Source organism: Triturus cristatus, chromosome 5_1 (genome assembly GCF_964204655.1).
Source record: "Triturus cristatus chromosome 5_1, aTriCri1.1, whole genome shotgun sequence".
Lineage (NCBI taxonomy): Eukaryota > Metazoa > Chordata > Amphibia > Caudata > Salamandridae > Triturus > Triturus cristatus.
The window spans coordinates 446,428,051-446,451,225 of NC_140587.1; the positions used below are offsets into that span (position 1 = coordinate 446,428,051).

General features: G+C 45.8%; 1 protein-coding gene across 2 annotated transcripts in view; it reads left to right on the forward strand.

The window, feature by feature from the left end:
• VIRMA (vir like m6A methyltransferase associated) overlaps positions 1 to 23,175 on the forward strand; it is a 753,509-nt gene that overhangs the window by 697,457 nt on the left and 32,877 nt on the right. For both annotated transcript variants that reach the window (XM_085605246.1, XM_085605248.1), the window contains one exon: positions 17,277 to 17,417. In XM_085605246.1, the coding sequence (XP_085461372.1) occupies positions 17,277 to 17,417 (141 nt within the window). The remainder of the gene's footprint in view (positions 1 to 17,276; positions 17,418 to 23,175) is intronic.

A 23,175-nucleotide genomic window follows, 5' to 3' on the forward strand; every position in this document is an offset into this window, starting at 1 on the left:
CGGACGTTGCGGCTATTCCGGAGTCCTCCCCGTTGGAAGATAGAGTATTGGACGGCTATGTGCCGGATAGCACCATTTCGCTGATTTATAAGAAGCTTATCAATGATCGCATGGGTTTGCTGACCTCATTGCGGGAGACATGGACTGCCGACGGTTTGGAACTTGACGACGAGGATTGGGTGTCAGCGGTGGCATCCCCGAAAGAGGTGGCTATCCCGGCCCGCTTGCGTTTCGTCCAGCTTAAGATACTTCATAGAGTGTACGTCACGGGGCCTGGTTTGATGCGTATGGGGTATTCGGTGGATGGTCTGTGTAAGCGAGGCTGTGGACTACTGGGGACTTTCCTCCATATCCTGTGGGAGTGTCCGGAGGTGACTCGGTTTTGGTGTAGAGTGCATGCGGTGTTAGAAGTCACGCATGTTGCCTTGTTGCCGGAGGCACGGAGATGTTTGCTGAATGTCTGGGAGCCGACTGATTACAATGTGATGCAGACGCAGTGGGTGACTCTGGGCTATATGGTAGCGAAGCGTGACATTGCACAACTGTGGGGCTCCCAGAGGCCACCAACGGTCTCAGCGTGGAAGGAACACATGGACTGGTGTATGTTCAGAGAGAAAACGGTGTATGTGGCGAGAGGCAAGCCTGGGAAGTGGATTAAGGTGTGGGGTCCCTGGAACTCCTATCGTGGAGGTATTTGCGCCCCGCCCCAGACGCGAGAGATGGATGCTGCTCTGTCTCCCTAGCCCGCGCATTCCTCTATGCTCCTGCGACATGTGCATTTGGTTTCTTCTGCCTGCCCCCCTCTTTCTCCCCGGGTTTGTTTACCCCTTCGATATGAGGAGCACATGTTACTACGACCTCCTCTGCCTTGTGTGTGTGATGTTTTTCGTTTTCTTTAAAAATATGAAACCTTTCTTTGCTTGTCTATGGACTGCGGCTGCGGCTGGCTGAGTTGATTAGCACTCCAGTAGCTCTCTTATTGCTTCACCGATGTGGCTGTTAAGATGTGTCTATGCTTATAGTGTGCATTAGTGGCCGGCCTGTTGGCTGTAGGCCCATACTTGTATGTCTCTGAAACTGTAATAAAGGTTTTTTAAAAAAAAAAAGAAAATTATTAAAATTATCTTCATTATTTAAAAATATCAAAAAGACTCAATTTAATCAAAACATAATTTCTCTTCAATAAAAACCAAAACGTGGGAGTTGTACTTATAAAGAAGTTGATCTTCCCGCGGTCCTCACAACACGTCAAATACATATCTTTATAGAAGTCTAAAAATATTTCCCTTTAACCCTGTTCATCTAGAACATCTTTGCCTTCTTTCGTTTTTAATTTTGTACTCATAATTTGTTGGCCAATAGTTTGGTGGCTTTATTGCCTTTTTCTTAAATGTTTGTTTTAGTCTCATTAAGGTATTTTATGCTTTCCCTGCGTGGAGGATTCATAATTTTCCCTGGATATGGATTCTGTCTCTCCATCTGTCTAGAAGGCGCACTTTTGTATTTCGTTTTTATTTCTTGTAGCTCTACCATTTATTTATTTTATGAATTTGTATAGCTCTTGAATCATCCTAGGGGTATCTCAACGCTTGCGGACCCATAGTGAGAAAGCTGAGCCATAGGAGCAAAAGCTAGAACAGAACAGTTTTCAGCGCTTTCCTAAACTGCAGATGGTCTGGACTCTGTCTCAATGCAATGAAGAGCTGATTCCTAATAAAGAGGTGCCAGATATGAAAATGTTTTTCTCCCTGTCCTTAACTTCTTAATCTTCTGTATTTGAGGAGAGATTTCGAACCAGAGCGGAGATCTCTATGGGGAATGTAACAGTTAAGTTTCTCTACCTGGTAGATAGGTCCTTTACCCCACACTGCTTTGTGAGTAATACAGCAAACTTAAAATTTTATTTGTGTGAGTACCATCAGCCAGTGGAGCTTTTGGAGAAGGGGGAGTGAGGCAGTTCGATAAGGGGCATTCAGTGTTAAGCGAGCTTCCGTATTCTGTACTACCTGTAGGCGATCCAGGACTCATTGGCTGCAATCAGCAAAGCGTTGCAATAATCCAACCTGCTCAACACTAGAGCCTGAATAAGAGACCTCCTTGTAGAATCAGGAAGGAAAGGGAAGACTCTCCTTAACAAGCTTAACATGTGAAAGCAAGAGCTAACCGTATGGGCACATGTTCCTTAATGGTTAGGGTTTGTTCGATACGAACCCCTAAGTTTTTTACCATTGTCTTTGGTACTGGAACAGTCCCCAGCTCTCTTGACCACCACTCTGGGGTCCACAGCAGTGGATCCTCTCCAAACAGCATGATCTCAGTCTTTCCGGCTTTTAGTTGTAAAAAGTTGTTGCGCATCCATTGAGAGATTGCCAGCATGCCACAGGGAAGGTGGCTTGAGCCGTCTGGAGAGGTTTCTTAAAGGAAAAAGTAAGTTGGGTTTCATCTGCATATGATATCGGGATGAACCCATAGTTCCTTAGAAGTGCGACCAAGGGGGCGATATAGATGTTGAATAAGGTGGGGCTTAAACAAGACACCTGGGGCACCCCCTTGGTCAGTTCCTTAGGCTTAGAACGGAACGGCCCTAGGTTCACGGTCTGAGAGTGATTTGTAAGGAAGCTTGTCATCCATTGCAGTGCCACACCACCAATACCAGATTCCTCTAATCTCCTGAGCAAGATCTGATGGTCGACCGTATCGAATGCGGCGGAAAGGTCTAATAGCACCAGGAGAGTGGATTGGCCGCTGTACAGTGTTAACCTGATGTTATCTGTGACAGCCACCAAGGCTGTTTCGGTGCTATGTTTCGGTCGAAAGCCTGATTGTGAAGGGTTAAGGTAGCCTGCCAATTTGATATGGTCTGACAAATGTTAGTTAATGTGTTTTTCCAGCAGTTTGCTCATGAATGGTAAGAGAGAGATTGAACGTAAATTGGAGAGGTCTTCATGGATGCTTTGGTGTTTTTCCGAATCGGGATTATCTGTGCTGCCTTCCATGCCAGAGGCAGTTGTCCTTCCTTTAGTGATAGGTTAAGTAGAGAGCAGATTTGGGCTGATAGCTGTTTGACCAGAGAGGAGGAGATTCTGGCAGGTATAATATCAAGTGGCGAACCCGATTTCACATTGCACATTAAGGTTTCTACCTCTTCCAAAGTTAGAGAGGGGAAACTCACCAAAGGATTTACCCTCGAACAAAGTGGTGGTTCTATAGTAGTGGCGACCAGCTGTGAACTGCCAGCAGAAGTGATTTTGTTATAGATGGTGTCTATTTTCTGTACAAAATAGTCAGCTATTTTATCACAGAGAAATTGAGATGAGGCTTCTTGAAGATCACAGGCTTTATGGTTTGTAAAAGTTTTCAGAATCTGGAACAGTACTTTAGGTGTATTCTCAGCCTGACTTAGCTGTCGGGTAATAAAGGATTTCCGGGTCAGCTTAGTGTTTTTGTGATACTAAGAGAGGGCTGTCCTATATTTCTCTTTGTCATTGGTGAGATGAGTCCGTCGCCATCACCTCTCCACGTTTTTACAATGCCTTTTTTCATCATGGAGCTTAGGTGTAAACCAGGCAGCCTGTGCTCGCCCGAATTTACTCACTCGAGTTCTCAATGGGGCGATCTGGTCAATGGCGGCCTTACCCGCCTCATTGAAATAAGCTAGGCCTTCCCCCACATTTCTGGGTTCTGTATCCCATAGAGAGGAGAGATCCGCTGAGAAGGAGTCAGGGGTTACTTTGTGCCATTGCCGTATAAAGAAATGGATGGTCTGGAGTATGTGACTCCTGTCCTCTGGGACCCTGTATATGAAATTCAATAAGAGAGTGATCCGACCAATTAAGTGGTTGAGGGGTTTGCAGAAGAGGTAGGGTGAGTTACAAAAAATGATATCTTAAGTATGTCCCGCTATATGGGTTGGACCGTCATTAGTTTTGATTAGGTCCAGTGTGGCCAAGTCAGCCAAGAAAGACGCCGGCTCCGCATTGTCTTGGCGCTCGCTGTGTACGTTAAAATTTCCCAACAGCATAAAATTATTAGAGGAGATCACATGGGGTGCAATCAGTTCCATTAATTGGAGTGAGAATTCGGCAATAGGACCTGGGGGTCGATAAACTAATGTGCCTTTCCAACTATACTGTGGAAGAAGGTCCATTCGAAATATCAGAATTTCAATTTTCTTGTTACAGCGTTGTTCCAATACAGTGACCTTATCATTATGGAGTATAGCTATCCCACTGCCCACTTTTGTCTACCTATCGGATCTCTGAATCCTGTAACCCTCCGGAATTGCTATAGTAATGGCAGGGGTGGAGTTCGGTTTTAGCCAGGGGTCCGTTAGAAAGCCTAGATCTGGTTTCTCTGAGTTGAGAAAATCCCATATTTCAATCGCATGTTTGGGAAGCGATCTGACGTTGCTCAGGAAACCCTTCCAACTCTGCGTCAAACCTGCGGGTTGTGGCCCTGGGTTCTGTTTAATATTTTTCTCTGCATAATGGTTACTTATATTTTTCCCGGATCGACCCATCAGTGTTGGGTTAACTAGATTATATGTCTCTTGATCGGGTCATATACTCTGATACCTGCAGTGTATACATGAGAAAGGGCCTTCCATACAATCGAGGTACCTCACCTTCTTCGCTAGGTGAGAGTGGCACCAACATTAAGAGTTTTCCCTGAGGTGCAATAGCTCTTTACTTGAATATATTCGTCTAAGAGCAGTACCTACTTCTGAATTAGACGGCGCAGGGGTCCTGGCGACGGTCGTGCGCGGACGTGTGCAGATGGGCTTGCCTTTGGTGCTCCCGCTGCGCGCGTCCGCTGCGCGCTCCGTTTTGCATCTGTTTTTATGGATGCGATTGGCGGACTAGACCGCCAGCCTTCAATCGACTGGAAGTTGCCTCCCTCCACACAAACGGGCCAGAGACCCGCGGTGGACCGGGAAGAGCAACCCAATGCAATGGCCACAGAAGTAAAATAAGGTATTTACAAGGTCAACTGTACCCTCTCAACTGTTTTAAGCACAAATGTTATTCGCAATTTAAAATCCGAGGCGCGATTTAAAATTTAGGTGTTCAGTGCAACGAATTGTGTTATAAAACATTCATTGAAACCAAGGAGAGGGGGCTCTTAAGTCCAAAAGGTTGGAGCACCCAATAATACAAGTATAAAAATATATGTACCTTTTGGAAACCGTTCCGAAGTTATTACTTCATACAACACAAATATCCGCATCCATACTTATTCAAAACACACTTCACTTAACATGTTTGAAGCACTTATCATAAGACAGATTTATTAAAAAATATATATTTTTGACATAAATCTGTCGTATAAGTGCTTCAAACATGTTAAGTGAAGTGTGTTTTGAATAAGTATGGATGCGAATATTTGCGTTGTATGAAGTAATAACTCCGGAACGGTTTCCAAAAGGTACATATATTTTTATACTTATAAAACATTCAAACAATAAAAACAGAAACTAGAGGCATCTAGCAGCTAGCGTCGAGTGAAGCAACCAACTCACGCGCCTCCGCTGCGCGCTCCGTTCTGCATCCGTTTTTATGGAGGAGATTGGCGGACTAGACCGCCAACCTTCAATTGACCGGAAGTTGCCTCCCTCCACACAAACGGGACAGAGACCCGCAGTGGACCGGGGAGAGCAACCCAGTGTAATGGCCACAGAAGTAAAATAAGGTATTTACAAGGTCAACTGTACCATCCCAACTGTTTTAAGCACAGATGTTATGCTCAATTTAAAACCCATGCTCTCTTGAATCTCGCCTCTCTTCTGATGGATGATATCAATGATGTAGAGATGGCAGTCCCCCGAAAACCTGGCCTTCTATACATGCCAGTGATTGTTCAGGGTCATGTATTTTAATTAATTTTATTTGAAGTAATTGGCTATGCTTTGGGCTAGTTCTTGTCTGTGCCCGGTCTATATGTAAATGAGGCTAAAACCTCCATGTCCTCTCTCTCTCTCTGTAGATTGGGGCCGGGCCACCAAGAGTTCTATCTGACTATGATCATGTATGGTACCCCCTTTGATTTTTACATCATCAATCCCTTCTGATGTGTCATTGGACACAAAGATCATGTCTATGCAAGTATATGATTAGTGTACCTGCTGGAAAAATGAGTAGTCTTTACCCGCGGGATTGAAATATCCCCAGCAGTATATCAGATCTACTTTTGTAAACTGTTTTCAGGAGGCTACTTTTGCGGCATATGTGGTATTTAGCTTCCTATCACAATGAGATTCCCATATCTTATTAAAATCCCTGCTGAATATAATTATGCCTGAAGCTGGACCTACCAATGTGAGAATTACTTTTGACAGGAAGTGTTCCTGCTGTGTGCGCATTGGGCGCTTAGGTGTTGATTAATGTACATAGATAGTCACATATGGAGACTTGTATTGACAAACGTCTACCTTCTGTATCATGTTTAATCGTATGTACGTGTAGTGGTAGGATTTTTTTTTTTTTTTTTTAAAGAAGATGGCCACTCCTGTAGTCTTTCCCTTTCCTGACTCCCAAAGTTGTGTTTGGTATTCTTTGTTTCTTTCGAAACTGATCTTTTCTCACAAGACAACTGAAGTACTGGCGACAACAGGACACTGATCTATTCCTTTCTTGAAGGAAAATACATCAGTGTCTGTTGTAGCCAGCAACTCCATACCCTTGCATCTTTTCCTAGATTAGTCAAGACACCTTACATAAAGTGTTATGAAAGTAAATAATGAGCACCAAGTTTATACTTCATTGGGGCGGAAGATCACAGTATTGAGATTGGCTGTTGCAGGTTATATAAAATGTGTAGTTCAGAACTAAATTCCCTGGTTAGGGGGGGGCATCTCTTTGAAACCATACCGTTTAGGTCTGAAAATTGACCTCTCTGAGATATGCTCCCAGAGCAGTGTGCATGGTGTTGAACAAGTAAATGCACGCTAGCATTTGTCTAGTTTTGTCGTCTTTACCTTTCTCCCCCCCACCATGTTAGCATTTGTCTTCCATTATTTGGCAATGGTACCAGTTTTATACCCTGCTTTAGCTATTACTCTGAAAGGTTTCATTCTCATGTTTTTCCAGGTCCCCACTTGGTGTGTTGTTTCATATGCTTATCAGTTGTCCTCTTTCAAGTCTTTCGGAGCTTGTCGTGTTCATGACATGTGACAAGTAAAAAATGTTTTGAGGGCAAAAGGTAATGTTGTGCCTGTGGCTACTTGCATGTTTATCTTACAAACCTGTGATAACATAATTTTTCCTTGTCTTCTTGGCTTCCATAAACTGCGATGATCCATCAGTTGTGGTTGCCTTCCCTCTGGGTCATAAGCGTGTTTCATTTTGGTTTCCATATGTTTAATTCTCTTTACTTTCATCGTTGAGCAGGGGTGGCTTCTCCTTTGGAGCGTAGGAGCGGCTCCCCGCTTAAATTACCCCCAAAGAAAAAAAAATAAAATGGTAATTCATTACCATTTTATTTTTCATCCTCCCGTCCTGAAACGAACCTCAGGATGGGGGTGGCCCTCCCTGCAGAATGACATCAGCAGGGAGAAGGGAGGAGGGTGGGCTGTTTGTGCACTTTTCTAAGTGCGCTTGTCCCTTTGGCCTGCCATCTTGCAACGGTCAGCCAGACATGCACAATTTGAATCCTCCAACCCAGCTGTCTTAAGACAGCCAGGTTAGAGTAAATGCAGGCTTCCAGGGCACTGTGGAGCTACAAGTGAGGCCTCTCCCTCCAATCAGGGCGCTGCTCTCACAGCATGAGTCTTCATGTTAAATAGAACTGAATAATTCTGGCATCACACATCTGGCCATGTCATCTTCCTCTGTGTCTTCTTTTAGATTGCAAATTCTTACATTTTTGCGGCACAACCTATTCGTCTTTGCCCCTGAGCCAGCTTGCCTACACCTCTGGATGACATATTGGTTTATTGTGACAGTCTATTCTGTATCTACAGCAGTTTACATGAACTCTTCTGCTTTGTCTAATCTTTGCCCCTTGAGTTGAAGATAATTTTTAATGTCAGTAACATCTTGTTCGAGGCATATGAGCTGCAGATTGTACACTTAGCATAGATCGCCATCTGGTGTTGGGCCCGGATGTTTGCAGTTTGTTTTTGTTCTTTGGACAGTCTTTGGAAGTCACGAGTTCGGTGACTCCTCCTTCGGTCCGTACTGCGCATGGGCTTCGGCTCCATCCTCAGATTGTTTTTTTCCGCCACCGGGCTCGGATGTGATACTTCGTGCTCCGGCTTCGAACTTCTACGGTTCCAGCCTCGACGGAAAATCCTCGTTCTTCGAGTTTCTTCATCTATCTTCATCTCTCGAAGCGGCACTTTTCTCCATTCCACACATCGGCACCGGCCTTCGGGCCCTCCTCGACTCCGGTCCCGGCCGATGGAAAGGACTCCGTTCAAAAAGTGCCCAAAATGTGGGTCTAAATTTCCCCACACCGACCTCCATCAGGTGTGTAACCTTTGCCTCTCTCCAGAACACGTGGCTAGAGACTGCCCCGCCTGTAAGTCTTTTCGATCAAAAAAGACCATCCGGGATCGAAGAGCTCGACGCACCATGGCGCACTCATCGACCGCGGCTCCATCGGACATCTTCGGAGACGACACCGGAGCTTCGAGGCAACAACACACCGAGCAGGAGGAAGACATCGTCAGCGCTTCCGAGGCCGACGACTCCGACCTGGAGGACATCACACCGGCGCAGAGGGTCGTGAGTACTCTACCCCCTCCCACCCCCGCGCCCAAAACCAAAGAGACTCAGGTTACACCCTCGCCTGCAGGCCTGGGTAAAACCAAACACGCAGCTTCTATCACACCACCTTCGGGCCCGGTGTCGAAGCCTCACAAGTCTCACGGCAGCTCGGGCTCGAGCCAGCCGACGCCTGGTGCCGATAAACACCGTTCGGCACCGAAGAAAGTGACGCCCAGCTCGACTCCGAAGCCACTTGTGCCGAAGCCTGGATTTTCGGTGCCGACAAAACACAAGCACAAATCCCTCGGCTCCGGCGCCGCAGCCTACCTCGACGCCGAAAAAACCGGAGGTTCCAAAAAGGCATGGCGCAGAGAAACCACCCAAATCCTCGGCTCCGAAAACATCGGCGCCAGCAGACGATTCGGCGCCACCGGACCTTTTTACACCAGATCCTTATCAAAAGACCTTATCAAAGGATCCAAAGACTGGGCTATTAACTTTAACTATCAAGAAAAGACGTCTTGACACACCAGCTCCTCCTCCACCGCCCAAGCGGAAGGACTCTGCCACATCTCCTGTCACAGTGCCCTCCCCACCACCTCCTACACCTCCTCCTCCTCCTCTTCCACCTCCTCTCCCTCCCAGGTCTCCGCCACCCTTACCTCATCATTCCCCGACCCCGTCCCCAGATCCGGATTACGGGGATCCAGATTATGACCCGGCGGACGCCCCAATGGACCCCACACCACCGGGGACCCCAGACCCATGGGAAGATTACCACAACCCTGACATACCGGATGTGCCTCAAGATGACCTCTACCCATCCAGGCCATCCCCCCCAGAGGACTCACTAGGGTTTCACCACTTAGTGCAGAGAGCAGCACACTACCATGGGGTGGAACTGCATAGTGAACCAGTGGAAGACGACTTCTTACTGGATACATTTGATATTCAGGGTAAGTCCACAGCCATCTTGCCCATGCTTAAGGGTGTCACCAAGCATGCTGCTGAGGTGTTCAAAGACCCTGTCAGGGCCAGGGTCTTAAACCCTAGAATAGAAAAAAAGTACAAGGCGGCACCCACAGACCCTACATACATTAAGGGCCCTGCTCCCTTAGATTCCCTAGTTGTGTCCACAGCTAGAAAGCGGTCTAACTCCCAGTCCTCAGGTGAGGCCACACTGCCAGATAAGGAATCGAAACTCCTAGATGCGTCTGGTAAACGCACCGCCTCGCAAGCCGCGAACATCTGGCGCATTGCGAATACACAAGCGCTGCTTGCGCGTTATGACAGAGCACACTACGATGAGCTTGAGGCTCTTATGCAGCACCTCCCGGAAAAACACAAACGTAAAGCTCATGACCTGATACAGGAGGGAAAGCTAATTACTAACACCTCCATTAAATGTGCCCTCGATGCAGCGGACACTGCTTCTAGAGCCATAAATACTAGTGTCCTGCTTCGTCGTCATGCCTGGCTCAGGATCTCAGGGTTCAAGCCAGAAGTCCAGGCATCCATACTAAATCACCCCTTTGACCAACAAAATCTCTTTGGGCCAAAGGTAGACGAAGCATTAGAAAAAATGAAAAAGGACGCGGACACAGCAAAGTCTATGGGTGCATTACAATCACAGACCCCTAAACGCTCCTTTCGGCGTTCATCCTTTCGTAGCACAGGCAGAGGCTACTCCACCGATAGCGCCTCTACCTCCTACAAGTCCCCTCCTCAAAATACCTTCTCAAAGGGCTACCAAAGGGGTGGATACAGGGGCAACAACAATAAGGGCAGGGGCAAAACTAACACCACCCGTTCTGCCACCCTGCCCGCACAATGACTTCCCTCCGCTCCCCCCAGACCATCCCACTCCAGTCGGGGGCAGACTACAACACTTTATCCACGCCTGGGAATCCATAACATCGGACAAATGGGTGACCCAAATTATTCGGTCAGGGTACTCTCTCGAGCTAACATCTACCCCACCCAATATCCCACCAAGGCACCGTCCAATGTCTCAAGAACATTCCACACTGCTTAACAGGAGGTGCTCTCCCTCCTCCAAAAACACGCTATAGAGCAGGTCCCCGTCAATCAGCAAAATCTAGGGGTCTATTCTCTGTATTTCCTAATACCAAAGAAAGACGGGACCCTGAGGCCCATTCTGGATCTCCGGCCTCTAAATGCATACATACATTCAGACCATTTCCACATGGTCACCCTACAGCAAGTCCTCCCGCTCCTCTGTCAAGGAGACTTTCTCACTACCTTGGATCTGAAAGACGCATACTTTCACATTCCAATACACCCTTCTCACAGGAAGTACCTCAGGTTTGTGGTGGACGGTCAACATTACCAGTTCACAGTTCTCCCCTTCGGGGTCACCACCGCACCACGGGTGTTTACCAAATGCCTAGCAGTAGTAGCAGCACACCTCAGACGTCAACATATTCACGTCTTCCCTTACTTAGACGACTGGCTGATAAAAGCCGCGTCCTACAACCAATGTGTGCAACATACAAACAGCACCATCCAACTGCTCCACCAGCTAGGCTTCACGGTGAACTACCAAAAGTCCCACCTCGTACCATCTCACACAAAGCAATATCTCGGGGCCACTATAGACACCTCCAAAGGTATTGCCTATCCAAACTCAGCCAGAATCGCAAGCATACAAGCCTTGCGCCAAACATTCCTTCCTCAGCACTCTCTTCCAGCGAGAGTGTTTATGAAGCTCATAGGGATGATGGCATCTTGCATCTTCATAGTGCCCCATGCAAGACTCCACATGCGTCCACTCCAAGAGTGCCTAGCACAACAGTGGAACCAGGCCCAAGGACAGCTGACGGATCTGGTGTTGGTGGACGGCCGCACCCATCACTCTCTGCAGTGGTGGAACACCACAAACCTTTCCAAAGGGCGGCCGTTCCTAGACCCGGTTCCTCAGGTGATTCTAACAGCGGACGCATCGCTCTCCGGCTGGGGAGCGCACCTCCTACACCTCACAATGCAAGGTCTATGGACGCCACAGCAAAAGTCGCTCCACATCAACCATCTGGAGCTCTTGGCGATCTTTCTAGCCCTAAAATCCTTTCAAAACCAGATTTCAGCCAAAGCAGTCCTCATTCGCACAGACAATATGACTGCAATGTATTCTATTCAAAAACAGGGGGGGACACACTCTCCCCAGCTCTCCCGCTTAGCCCAGAGCATATGGAAATGGGCAATTCCTCAAAACATCTTTCTCCTGGCACAGCACGTTCCAGGCGTACAAAACACCATGGCAGATCTGCTCAGCAGACAAACGCAACAACTACACGAATGGGAACTGCATCCACAAGTTCTTCGCCCATTCTTCCACAAGTGGGGGCATCCTCAGATAGACCTCTTCGCCACCCACGAAAACAAAAAATGCCCAAGCTTCGCCGCCAGATTCCCGCACCCGTTGTCCAAAGGCAATGCGATATGGATGAACTGGTCAGGCAAATTTGCATACGCCTTTCCACCTCTCCCGCTAATTCCATTAGTGGTCAGGAAGCTACAACAGCACTCCCTCACACTCATTCTGGTAGCCCCAACATGGGCCAGGCAGCCGTGGTACACCACACTATTACAGCTATCGGTGGTACCACATCAAAAACTGCACCTGTCCCCATGCCTCCTAACTCAGGCACCCGGACCCAGCTCAGCTCAACCTTGTGATCTGGCTCCTGAAATCTTAGAATTTGGGTACCTTAACCTTCCCCCTGATTGCATGAACATTATCAAGGAAGCCAGACGTCCTACCACTCGAGCATGCTATGCCGCAAAGTGGAAGAGATTTGTTGTTTACTGCCGTAACAATACAATCAACCCTTTAGATGCATCCATACAGCACATCATATGCTATCTACTCCATCTTCAAAGGTGTAACCTGGCATATTCATCCATACGCCTACACCTAGCAGCGATTGCTGCTTACCTACAAAACAGACAGCATTTATCACTTTTCAGAGTGCCCGCTATTAAAGCCTTAATGGAAGGCCTTAAATGAGTAATTCCTCCCAGGGCACCACCTTCCCCTGTATGGAATCTAAATGTAGTTCTTCCAAGGCTAATGGGTCCGCCCTTCGAACCAATGCATAAATGCGAGCTACTTTTCCTCACCTGGAAAACAGCTTTCCTCGTAGCTATCACTTCCCTTAGAAGGGTTAGTGAAATACAAGCGTTCACTATACAGGAACCCTTCTTGCAAATACATCACAGCAAAGTGATACTTCGTACAAATCCAAAGTTTCTGCCCAAGGTCATTTCCCCCTTCCATCTCAATCAATCGGTGGAATTACCAGTTTTTTTCTCGCAACCTCAATCTGTTGCGGAAAGGGCTCTACATACACTTGATGTTAAGAGGGCTTTACTGTACTACATACAGAGAACACAACCTTTCAGGAAAACCAAACAATTGTTTGTTTCCTTCTCTCCACCGCATAAAGGCAACCCCATCTCTAAATCAGGGATAGCTAGGTGGATTGTAAAGTGCATACAAATTTGCTATCAAAAGGCAAAAAGAACATTATCTGTTCCACCTAAAGCCCACTCTACTAGAAAGTTAGGGGCTTCTATGGCTTTTCTAGGGAACATACCCTTAGATGACATCTGCAAAGCAGCCACATGGTCAACACCGCACACCTTCACAAAACATTACTGCGTAGACGTGCATTCCAAGCAACAAGCTAGTGTGGACCAGGCTGTACTAAAGACACTATTTCAAACCGCTGCAACGGATACCGGTGGTCGCCGCTAAGGTTGGGTACTGCTATATAATCTATGCTAAGTGTACAATCTGCAGCTCATATGCCTCGAACGGAATATGCTACTTACCAGTATGCATCTGTTCTTGGCATGTAGAGCTGCAGAGTTGTACACGCCCACCTACCTGTATCCGTTCCAGTCCATCTTATTTAGATACAACACACATGGGTTTCTCACTGTTATTACTACGCTCCATCATTTCCCTGTTGGCGAAAAACAATCTGAGGATGGAGCCGAAGCCCATGCGCAGTACGGACCGAAGGAGGAGTCACCGAACTCGTGACTTCCAAAGACTGTCCAAAGAACAAAAACAAACTGCAAACATCCGGGCCCAACACCAGATGGCGATCTATGCTAAGTGTACAACTCCTGCAGCTCTACATGCCAAGAACAGATGCATACTGGTAAGTAGCATATTCCTTCCGAGATTTGCTCTCAGTTTATTCAGGCTGTCATGAAAAGTATTTTCTAGGCCAGTTTTCATCTCTAGTACGCAGGCCTCAAGGTTGTCTTTCGTAAACTGGGGCGCAGTCACTGCAATCCTTATGATTGTGTTCGGTCAGTCCCAGCCCCTGATTTGTTGGCGTAAAAGGCTTCAGTGAGGCCCACCTGCTGTTTCTTACGAACGCATGACATGGGTTAATGCACTGGGAGTGTTCATTAATTCTTTCCCCTTCGCTTCTGTAATTTTCAGCGGTTATCTTGTGCTGTCCCACATTTGTCCGTGTTGCTTTAATGCATACTGGTGGATGTGATCTGGGGGAGTTGCAGCATCTCACTGTAGGGTCAGCATCATTATTGCTTGAAAGACTTTCTCAGGAGACTATTAGTGGCTCCAGATTGGGTGATATTTATTTAATAGGGCTTAGTGCTGGTCGTTATAGGGAATGCCGCCATCTTGCAGGTGGGGCCCTGCTGCCAGGATCTACTAGTTCACGTGCGCCCTTCTGCTCACGTTAAAGAGGGTACATCTTCCTCCCTATGCAGCGTCTCTAGCTCGGCTGGTGAGGGCTACGGGGCAGCCTCGAAGAGAGATTGTCTTATCCTAGTGTCACAATTTACAAGCGCATTCAGTCGGCCAGCTGCCTGACCTCTGCACTCGGCCTGGCACAGCAGAACTAATGTTTCTCCCCCAGCTCCGCTCTGTGATAAATGCCTTTACATCTCTTTGTGTTTTTGGTGGTTTTGGCAGTTCTGGGCAGCCTCGATGTCTGGTTTGGGCTCCGATTTATTGTAGTTTTTGAGGGAGAGTTTGGGGTGAGCGTAGAGCTCCATGGAGAGCGGCCTTCACCACCGCCGTCTTCATTCCTTCTTTCCCTTTTTAGGTCTCGTCTATGCAGCGCGCATGCACTACATAGGAGAGACCTTTAGTAATCGGTTCACTTTTTCGCCCAAAAACATGCACGCGTTGCATTGCTTTCAATGGCAACGCGTGCCCGTTTGGCGATTCCCTTGCGGGAGCTAGCTTTGGCAACATCTGTTTGTAATTAACTTCCAAACAGATAGTGCCCAAGGCTCGCTCCCGCAAGGTAATCACTGTGTGTTCTCTCGGCCTCACTCCCCCCACCCCTCCCACTTGTTAACCCGTTTGTTTGCTGTTTTGCGTGCGCAAGTTTGTACTTGTCTTACGAGCCCCGTATCATGTCTTTGTGTGGCTGAATACCAACGCTGCCTAGTCTCGTTTACTCCTCGTGTCGTTTTATTTTTCAAACTACACATCCTGTCTGTCTCACTGTCTTGCAGGTTCCTTTCTACTCTGTTTTCCCCATCTGTCCGTTTTCCTAACTTTCTATTCCTCCTTCTTACAGCTGTTTTTGCCCCCTCCTGCTCATGGTCAAAGTCTGATGAGATAAAAGAAGTCCAGATCCCCAACATGGATGCCGGTGATGTCCAAATGCAACCACCAGCACATATTAAGCATCGGGCGAGATAGACGTAAAAAAAACAGCAGTCAAAGTCAAACCAAACGGATGCACGCACCTTCGAGATGCACGTGCAAACACTTAATCCCCATTAGCGCGCATGCTTCTCGGTTACATTGCCTGCGGTTGGATGGATTACACCACTGTTCCGAAAAAGGGGGAGGGGGCTGGAACAAGTCGGCAAGCGTCTCGCCTGCTGTTTATAAATTGCAACCATGTGGATTCTGAAAGGCCAACAGGCCCAGGTTAGTCTGTCACTTCATATCAGTGCATCATCAGACACAATATACACTTTTGCCCAACGCCCTTTTTCAAATGCCGGCCTGACGGGGGCAGCCCCTCGCGTTTCACAGCTTGGCCTGGCTGACTGTCCCAGCTCCAACGGCACTTCAGAGGCAGCGGCATGTCAATAAATCTTCACATTTCCACACAGTGCGGTTGCAGAGGGTGGATGTGTTTGTGATGACAGGGTACGCTCAGCAGGGAGGAGGCTGTCGCCAGAAAATCTCCTCATTACGTCTGGCACGCACCCATGCCAGTTGGTCACCCTACTTACCCCGCTTCCTGTGAATTTGTTCTATTAGCTCTCCTCTCTCTTGTTCTAGCTTCACTTCTTATTGCCTCCTCACTTCTGTCTGCGTTCTCACGGTTGTCCAGTGAAACTATTTCAATCAGTTTCTCTTTTGTGCACCCCCTCTCTCGCTCTCCATCGCTGAGCGCCTCCCTGGATTACTTGTCTTCCTGCGCCCTTTGTCTACGGCCGTCACTACAGTGACCCCCCTCCCGTCTCATCCCCCTTTCGTGCACCTCGTACCTTGATCTGTGCCGCTCTTAATGTCGATGAAAACCAATTACAACTCAAGTCAAGTACAATTATTTTCCAAATCGCTCTGGCTTGTCATTATTATTGGTTTGAACAGTCGGCGGGGCTTAAATCGAACAGACGCTTTTGATGTCGACTTCAGGCTGAACACCGAGTGCGCTCAGCTCTGATGGACGTTAATGAAGGGCCTCATGCATCCGTGTCTCACGTGGTCTTAATGAACATCACCCCCCCACCGGAGCTGCTCTCTCATGGTCATCGATGACGTAACAGATCTTCATTTTTTCTCCATAGCTTTTTATTGATTTGAAACCCCATGATAGAACATTCTTTAATGAGATGTCGATCATTTCACCACAGGAAGCTAAAACAAGCATTGGCATAGCCAATAGGTCTCGCTTTTTGGACCTTATAAGTATTTAGTTATGCAGCACAATATCCTTGGTGCAACAACATCAACTGTTGCATGGCTAAACACTTATAAGGTCCCAAAGACGAGACCTATTGGCTATGCCAATGCTTGTTTAATGTCATGTGACTCACCAAATCTATAATCATTACCTCAAGTTAATGAAAGGCGATAATGCTCACCATCACTTTATATTTCCTGCATGTAAAATATTGAAGCATAAAAATGTAAAACAAGGAAGAAGACATTGAAAGTACTGTAGAATGGCTAGCTGAACATCCCGTAGTATTGGTTGTCTGTAGAGCCCCATCAGTTATCTTTCGTACTAGCTTATATAAGCTTGCATGTCCCATAATGATGATGTGGTGCAGGAAATTAATGTGTGGCTAATAAAGTGTTCTTATATATCTTTTTCAAAGTGTTGTTAATTAATATTTCTAGCATTTCTCAGCTGCTCCTGTTGCAGATCGGTGGTTTACCCCCAGTAGAGTAGTTACACGGGTTTAGAATTGCGATGTTAGGAGTGTTCTGTTGCAGGGTTTGCATATAATTTTTTTTACCTTGACAAAAAAAGGAAATCTGTAATTTGAAACGATTAAATTTTAATAAAATTGATTGCATTACTTCTGTAGGTAACTACAATCGTCGTGAAGGAGTACGCGGATTAAGCTGGAGTGCTCAGAATACTCCTCGTGGAAATTACAGTGAGAATCGAGGTGGCCAGAGTAATTTCAACAGGGGACCACCACCACAGTTGAGGCAAAATTCAGCAGGTATGTTCTGTGTGTTAGTCAGTGAGCGGTTTAATTAAAACACACTTGAATGTTTGGCCTAAGGAGTATACAGGTTGAAAACTGAGCATCCATTTTTCATGTCTTTTTTTTTAATCAGATCACACCATGCTTGGTTATGGTTTGTTAAGAATCATATACAATTTATTATCCAGGTCTATCGACAATATCCAGCCTCCATCAAATCCTGTTAATTTGTAGCATACAACCAGAAATAAATATTGAAATCTAGTCAGCGCTTTGTTTGATGCCAGCAACTCCACTGAGTATGTTCAAGGGCTGGCTTACTATGCACAAACCTGTGTGGCGAATGAGAACCTAGACAGGAAAAGGGGCAGGTTATTGTCATGTTAGGTTTGCCATCTAATTGTGACGCCATTAATTACGGGTGAGTGCAAGAAATGAATTTAAGCCGTAAAACATGATTGTGAGGCCCTTGTATATTTATTTCCGCCGCGCTTTCCCAGTGTGTTTTAACGTGCTTTTATCATGGATTACATGTAAAACACTTAACTGAGCACTGCCCTTTTTCCGTGTCCATGCACTTTTTATAGAACAGTTGTAAATTCTATCAGTACTTTGTAATCTGTATAATCACTGTGTGGTCTAATTTTGAGGACTTGCTAGAAACCCCTACAGCGGGCGACATGGTTGACATAATTTTAAAAATAGAATTAATAAGCATTGACAATGGCAATAGTTCTGGCTTAGAAATGAAAGTGCCTCTTCAGTCATTGATGGGATAGGCACTTCGTAAGGCATCATACATGTACTCTGTTGCTCATCATTACGCTCATGCCTTCATTCATCTACCCACTAAGTCATTTTCATTCGCCTGCCTACACGAGCACAATAAAACACGCCCACACATGCAGGATAAAGTAACCAAATTAAAGTAGAAGAAAGAAAACCTGCTGCTGCAGGCATATGCTTGGCGGGCATATGCTTGCAATAGCAAATAAGATTAAATGTTGCTGCTTGTGTGCGTCTTCCTGTGGTATTGTATATGGTATAGCGTTGTTTTAAAGTTCCAGCATGGCTGAAACTTATAGAACCAACGTGTTGGCCATCTTGGAATGGTAAAATAATGATACATTATGGCTAATACCATTTCATGAAGGTTTCCTGCTTAAGAGACAGATGCCATGTGTTAAGTGGTGTACTGCAGATGAAATGAACATTAAGCAAATAGCCCATTACTACTGTCTGGGGAACTGTAGCATGCTATAAAAAAAAAATAATGAAAAAGATGAGAAGTAAATAAGCAAAAGAGATCTATAAAAGGAGAAAATGGAAGAATAAAGGGATCAGCCGCCAGCCTTGGCACACTCCGTATCAGGTGGATGTGGACATGTGATTAGACTGCTGCCATCACTCACAGGAGAAGACAGCCAGTGGCCAATGTGGGCTGAACCATTTACTAATGCTGTATGCAGTCATGGATGGAAGCAGAGTATAAATGGGATGCATTCAAATAGATGATAGAAAAGGATTGTCCCAAAGCATGCATATATATATATATATATATCTCCAAATAACTTCAACTGCCTCCGGCATTCTCGCACGGACCACAAATAAGGTGCAGATTTCCTTTATTTACATTTGTCCATCATAACGTTTAGCAGCATTACGCGTTTCGGCACCAGGAAGTGCCTTGATCACATGATGCACATATACCCGATGCAGCCTGTTTTATACACCACCATTTCTTTCTCTTTTCACATTTGCATAGTTTTTTTCACCTCTTTTTTCCTTACTTTTGTGTTAGCCCTTAAAGTGACAAGTGCTCAGTGCATATTTTAGCATAAACATAGACAAAATACTTTGGCTGTTGTTACAAATGTGTAAATTATATAGAATATCTTTTGTCATGATGGCGTTTCAATAATATTGGTATAAATACCGAAAACTTTCATACATGGCAGTTGACATATGTTAGAAGCGTTCATTATAGCATCCAGATTTAAATATCTTGTAATAAAAAGCAACATACATAATTTCTTGTATATATCAGTGGTCAATGCTTTGATGTAAAACTTCCAATCATATAAATTTACATTTGTTTTTCCGCCAAATATTATTTGTTTATTTAAAAACCCATGCTAAAATATTTTAAATACCCGTATATATAAATATCCTACTAAAATCCTATAAAGTTACCTTAAAAGTGTTTATAAAATGTGTAATACATGCATTAGATATTTATCTGAAAAGAAGGGGAGAGGACTAATTCACAGCAGATTTGTATTGTTGGCTGACAGTTATGAACTACCCAATATTTAACCCTAAATTTGAAATTAATATTAATATTCCTGGGAAATTTGAGTTGGGTAAAATAGCTAAAACCTTGATTTTATAGGCACGTGTAAAGTTCCTCTGTGACGTTTAAGCCTCCAGGTTGTTTACTATCTAGATCTAAAATGTATCTGGTTTCCAACCTTCTGAGTGCTTTTTCCCTATCACCTCCTCTTTTGTATGGTGGGATGGCATCGATTAAAAAGTATTTCAATTCCTTGGGGTCTGCATTATGCTTCTCTGAAAAATGTCTCGCCACTGGGTGAGTTGTATCTTTATTTTTAATGGCCCTGATATGTTGAAGTATGCGTTTGTGTCCCTGTAGAATTGTGCTTCCCACATATTTAAGGGAACAGGGACATTCCAACAAGTATACCACAAAATCAGATTTGCAGGTCAGAGCTTTCTCTATAGTTCTTTCCTCTGAACAGAAGGGAGTAGTATAGGATGATTTATTCACTCCGTGTTGACATGCCTTGCATGTTTTACAACGGATAAATCCTTTCCTTTGTGATAGCCAGGTATTTTTTGGTTGAGTATAGGGATCATTTTTGACCAGGACGTCCCTCATTGAGGTGGATCTAGTGTAGGTTATGGATACCTGTTTGGGTAAAGTATGGCCAATGACAGGGTCGTCTAGAATTAGCGGCCAATTTTTTCTGATAATCTTTTTTAGTTGTTTGTCCTGTTTACTATATCTGAGGATAAATCTGAAAACGGGAGATTTTGAAGCTTGTTCTTTCTTTCTATTAACCCCTCCTATCAGATCTTCTCTGTTTTGCTCCATACTTTTAATGATAGCCTGGTCAGTGACTTTGTGAGAATATCCTCTGGCTCTAAATCTGCTAGCACAAGCCTGTTGTGCTTCTATTAGTTCATCTTCTAGACTGCAAATCCTTCTTAAACGCAGCATTTCCCCATAGGGGATACTTTGAATAAGAGGTTGTGGGTGGAGACTGCTGGCATGCAAAATTGAGTTGCCTGCCGTGGGTTTTCTGTGCAACTTGGTTTCCAATTTGTCTGCCTGGACATAAATTTCTACATCTAAAAAATTTATGGAAGTGGAACTAATATTGGATGTAAAATGCAGATTAAGATCATTTATGTTCAATTCTGTAATAAAATGTTCAGCTTCCTGCTCGTTGCCTTGCCAAATTAAAAACAAATCATCAATGTAGCGCATTTAACATTAGTTTGAAAAACTGCGGTGTGTTGTTTCAAAAGTACCAGCTCCTCCCACCAGCCCATGTGCAAGCAGGCATAGCTGGGGGAGAAGCTGGCTCCCATAGCTACTCCACGGTGTTGTTTATACAGCGTATTCTGAAACGCAGACAAAACTCAACCATATTGAGCAGCATTTTGTTATGTTCAAATAGCTCCAGTGTTCTTTTTCCCAAATTGTATTGAAGAGCTCTCATGCCATCTTGATGATTGATCGATGTATATAAAGATGTTACATCCAACGTTTTTAGCAAAAAATCTTGTTGCCAATTTATATGTTTTATTTTATGGACGTATGATGGCAAGCTCTGTACTATTTCCTGGAGAAAATAGTCTACCTATTGGGAAGTCTTTTCCAGAAGACTATTTCGTGCCGAGATTATAGGCCTTCCTGGAGGTTTTTGTGCATTTTTGTGGATTTTTGGTATGAAGTATATATATTTTATTTTATTGTCACTGCATTTCTCTGGGTTCGCGCTATTTTGCAGACGGACGGTACAGCTATACAGCTGTTTCTGACATTATTTTCATCTCCTCTGCCTAAGAGGTAGTCTCAAGAGGTGTTCCTTTGCTTTTATAGGGATGCGACATACCCTATGTGGGGTATTCGTTGGTTATTGTATAGCCATTCTACCTTACCACAGGAAGTGTTTTTGCTGGGTGGTGTGTGTGTAATGTTCCAGGAACGGTTCTTCCTGGATCATGTAGGTCCTTCCTGAGGATTCTTGGAGGTCCTCTTAGGATTGTTCTCTTATTTCCGTCTGGGGAATTTTCCAATAGTTCATGCTTTGGTCTTCTCGCGATATGGTTTTAGCTTCTTCACCTTCTCCCTACTGTTGTGGGACTTCTCCTCTGGTACGACACACACAGGGAACGTAGTTCTCTTTGGAGCTTACGTGGTGGCGTAGCTCTCTTTTGGTGCTTCCATGCTTGTCTTTTGAGGTTGGTCTGTAGTTCTCTACCCCTCCCTCTCCCTCCCTCTCTATCTCCCTCCCTCTATCTCTCTCTCCCTCCCTCTATCTCTCTCTCCCCCTTCCGCCTCTCTCCCTCCCTCTCTCTCTCTCTCTCTCCCCCTCTCCCTCCCTTCCTCTCTCTCTCCCTTCCTCTCTCCCTCCCTCCCTCTCTCTCCTTCCCTCTCCCTCCCTCTCCTTCCCTCTCCCTCCCTCTCTGCCTCCCACTCATCCCTCTCCCTCCTCCCTATCTCTTCTCTTCTCTCTCTCTCTCTCTCTCTCTCTCTCTCTCTCTCTCTCTCTCTCTCTCTCTCTCTCTCTCTCTCTCTCTCTCTCTCTCTCCCTCCCTCCCTCCCTCCCTCCCTCTCTCTCTCTCTCTCTCTCTCTCTCTCTCTCTCTCTCTCTCTCTCTCTCTCTCTCTCTCTCTCTCTCTCTCTCTCTCTCTCTCTCTCTTCTCTCCTCTCTCTCTCTCCCTCTCTCTCTCTCTCTCTCTCTCTCTCTCTCTCCCTCTCCCTCTCTCTCTCCCTCCCTCTTTCCCCCTCTCAGCGAGCCCTCTGCTTGTGGCCGGCTTCTGCCGGTATCCTTTAACCTATGTACCCTTGTGTGTGGCTGGTCAGTGTGACTAACTGGTGATACGTTCAGTGTCTTGCTGATGCTGCTCCAGTTCATGGGATTTTGCATGTGTGCGGTGTGGCTCACACGGCCCACACTGCATGTGTATCCCTATTTTCCACATCCATGTATCTCCTTATAGTCATGGTTTTGTATATCGCTATATGGGTGATATCGGTCTCTACACTGGTCACTCTTGGCATCCACTCTTGTGCATGCTCATTTTGTACGCTCTGACTCTGTCTTGTTTCCCCAAACGACGTCGACCCCAGTCTTCCCCTCGATGTGGACACGTAGCCGGACCGGCATCTGGACCTGCGCCGACCGGTAATTTTGTAACCCTGTTTACCCCTGGTGTTTCCCATTGCCCTGAGTGGCTACCAGGGGAGGGAGAGGAGGACTGGGAGGGGTCTGTGGACCCTCTGGCAGACCAGTTAGAAGAACCGGACTGGAGAGAGGAGTTGGGTGAGGACAGTGGTCTGGACACCTCCCCAGACCTTGACATGCTATCTCCCCCTACCGTGGCTATGGGGGAGGGTGCATCGTACGCAGTGGTGTTGCGTAGGGCGGCTGAGGCCTTAAACCTTGAGCCTCCTACGGTGGCAGTCAGGATTAACCAACTGGCAGTAGCCTCTTCAGAGCCCCTGCTGCTGTTCAATGAG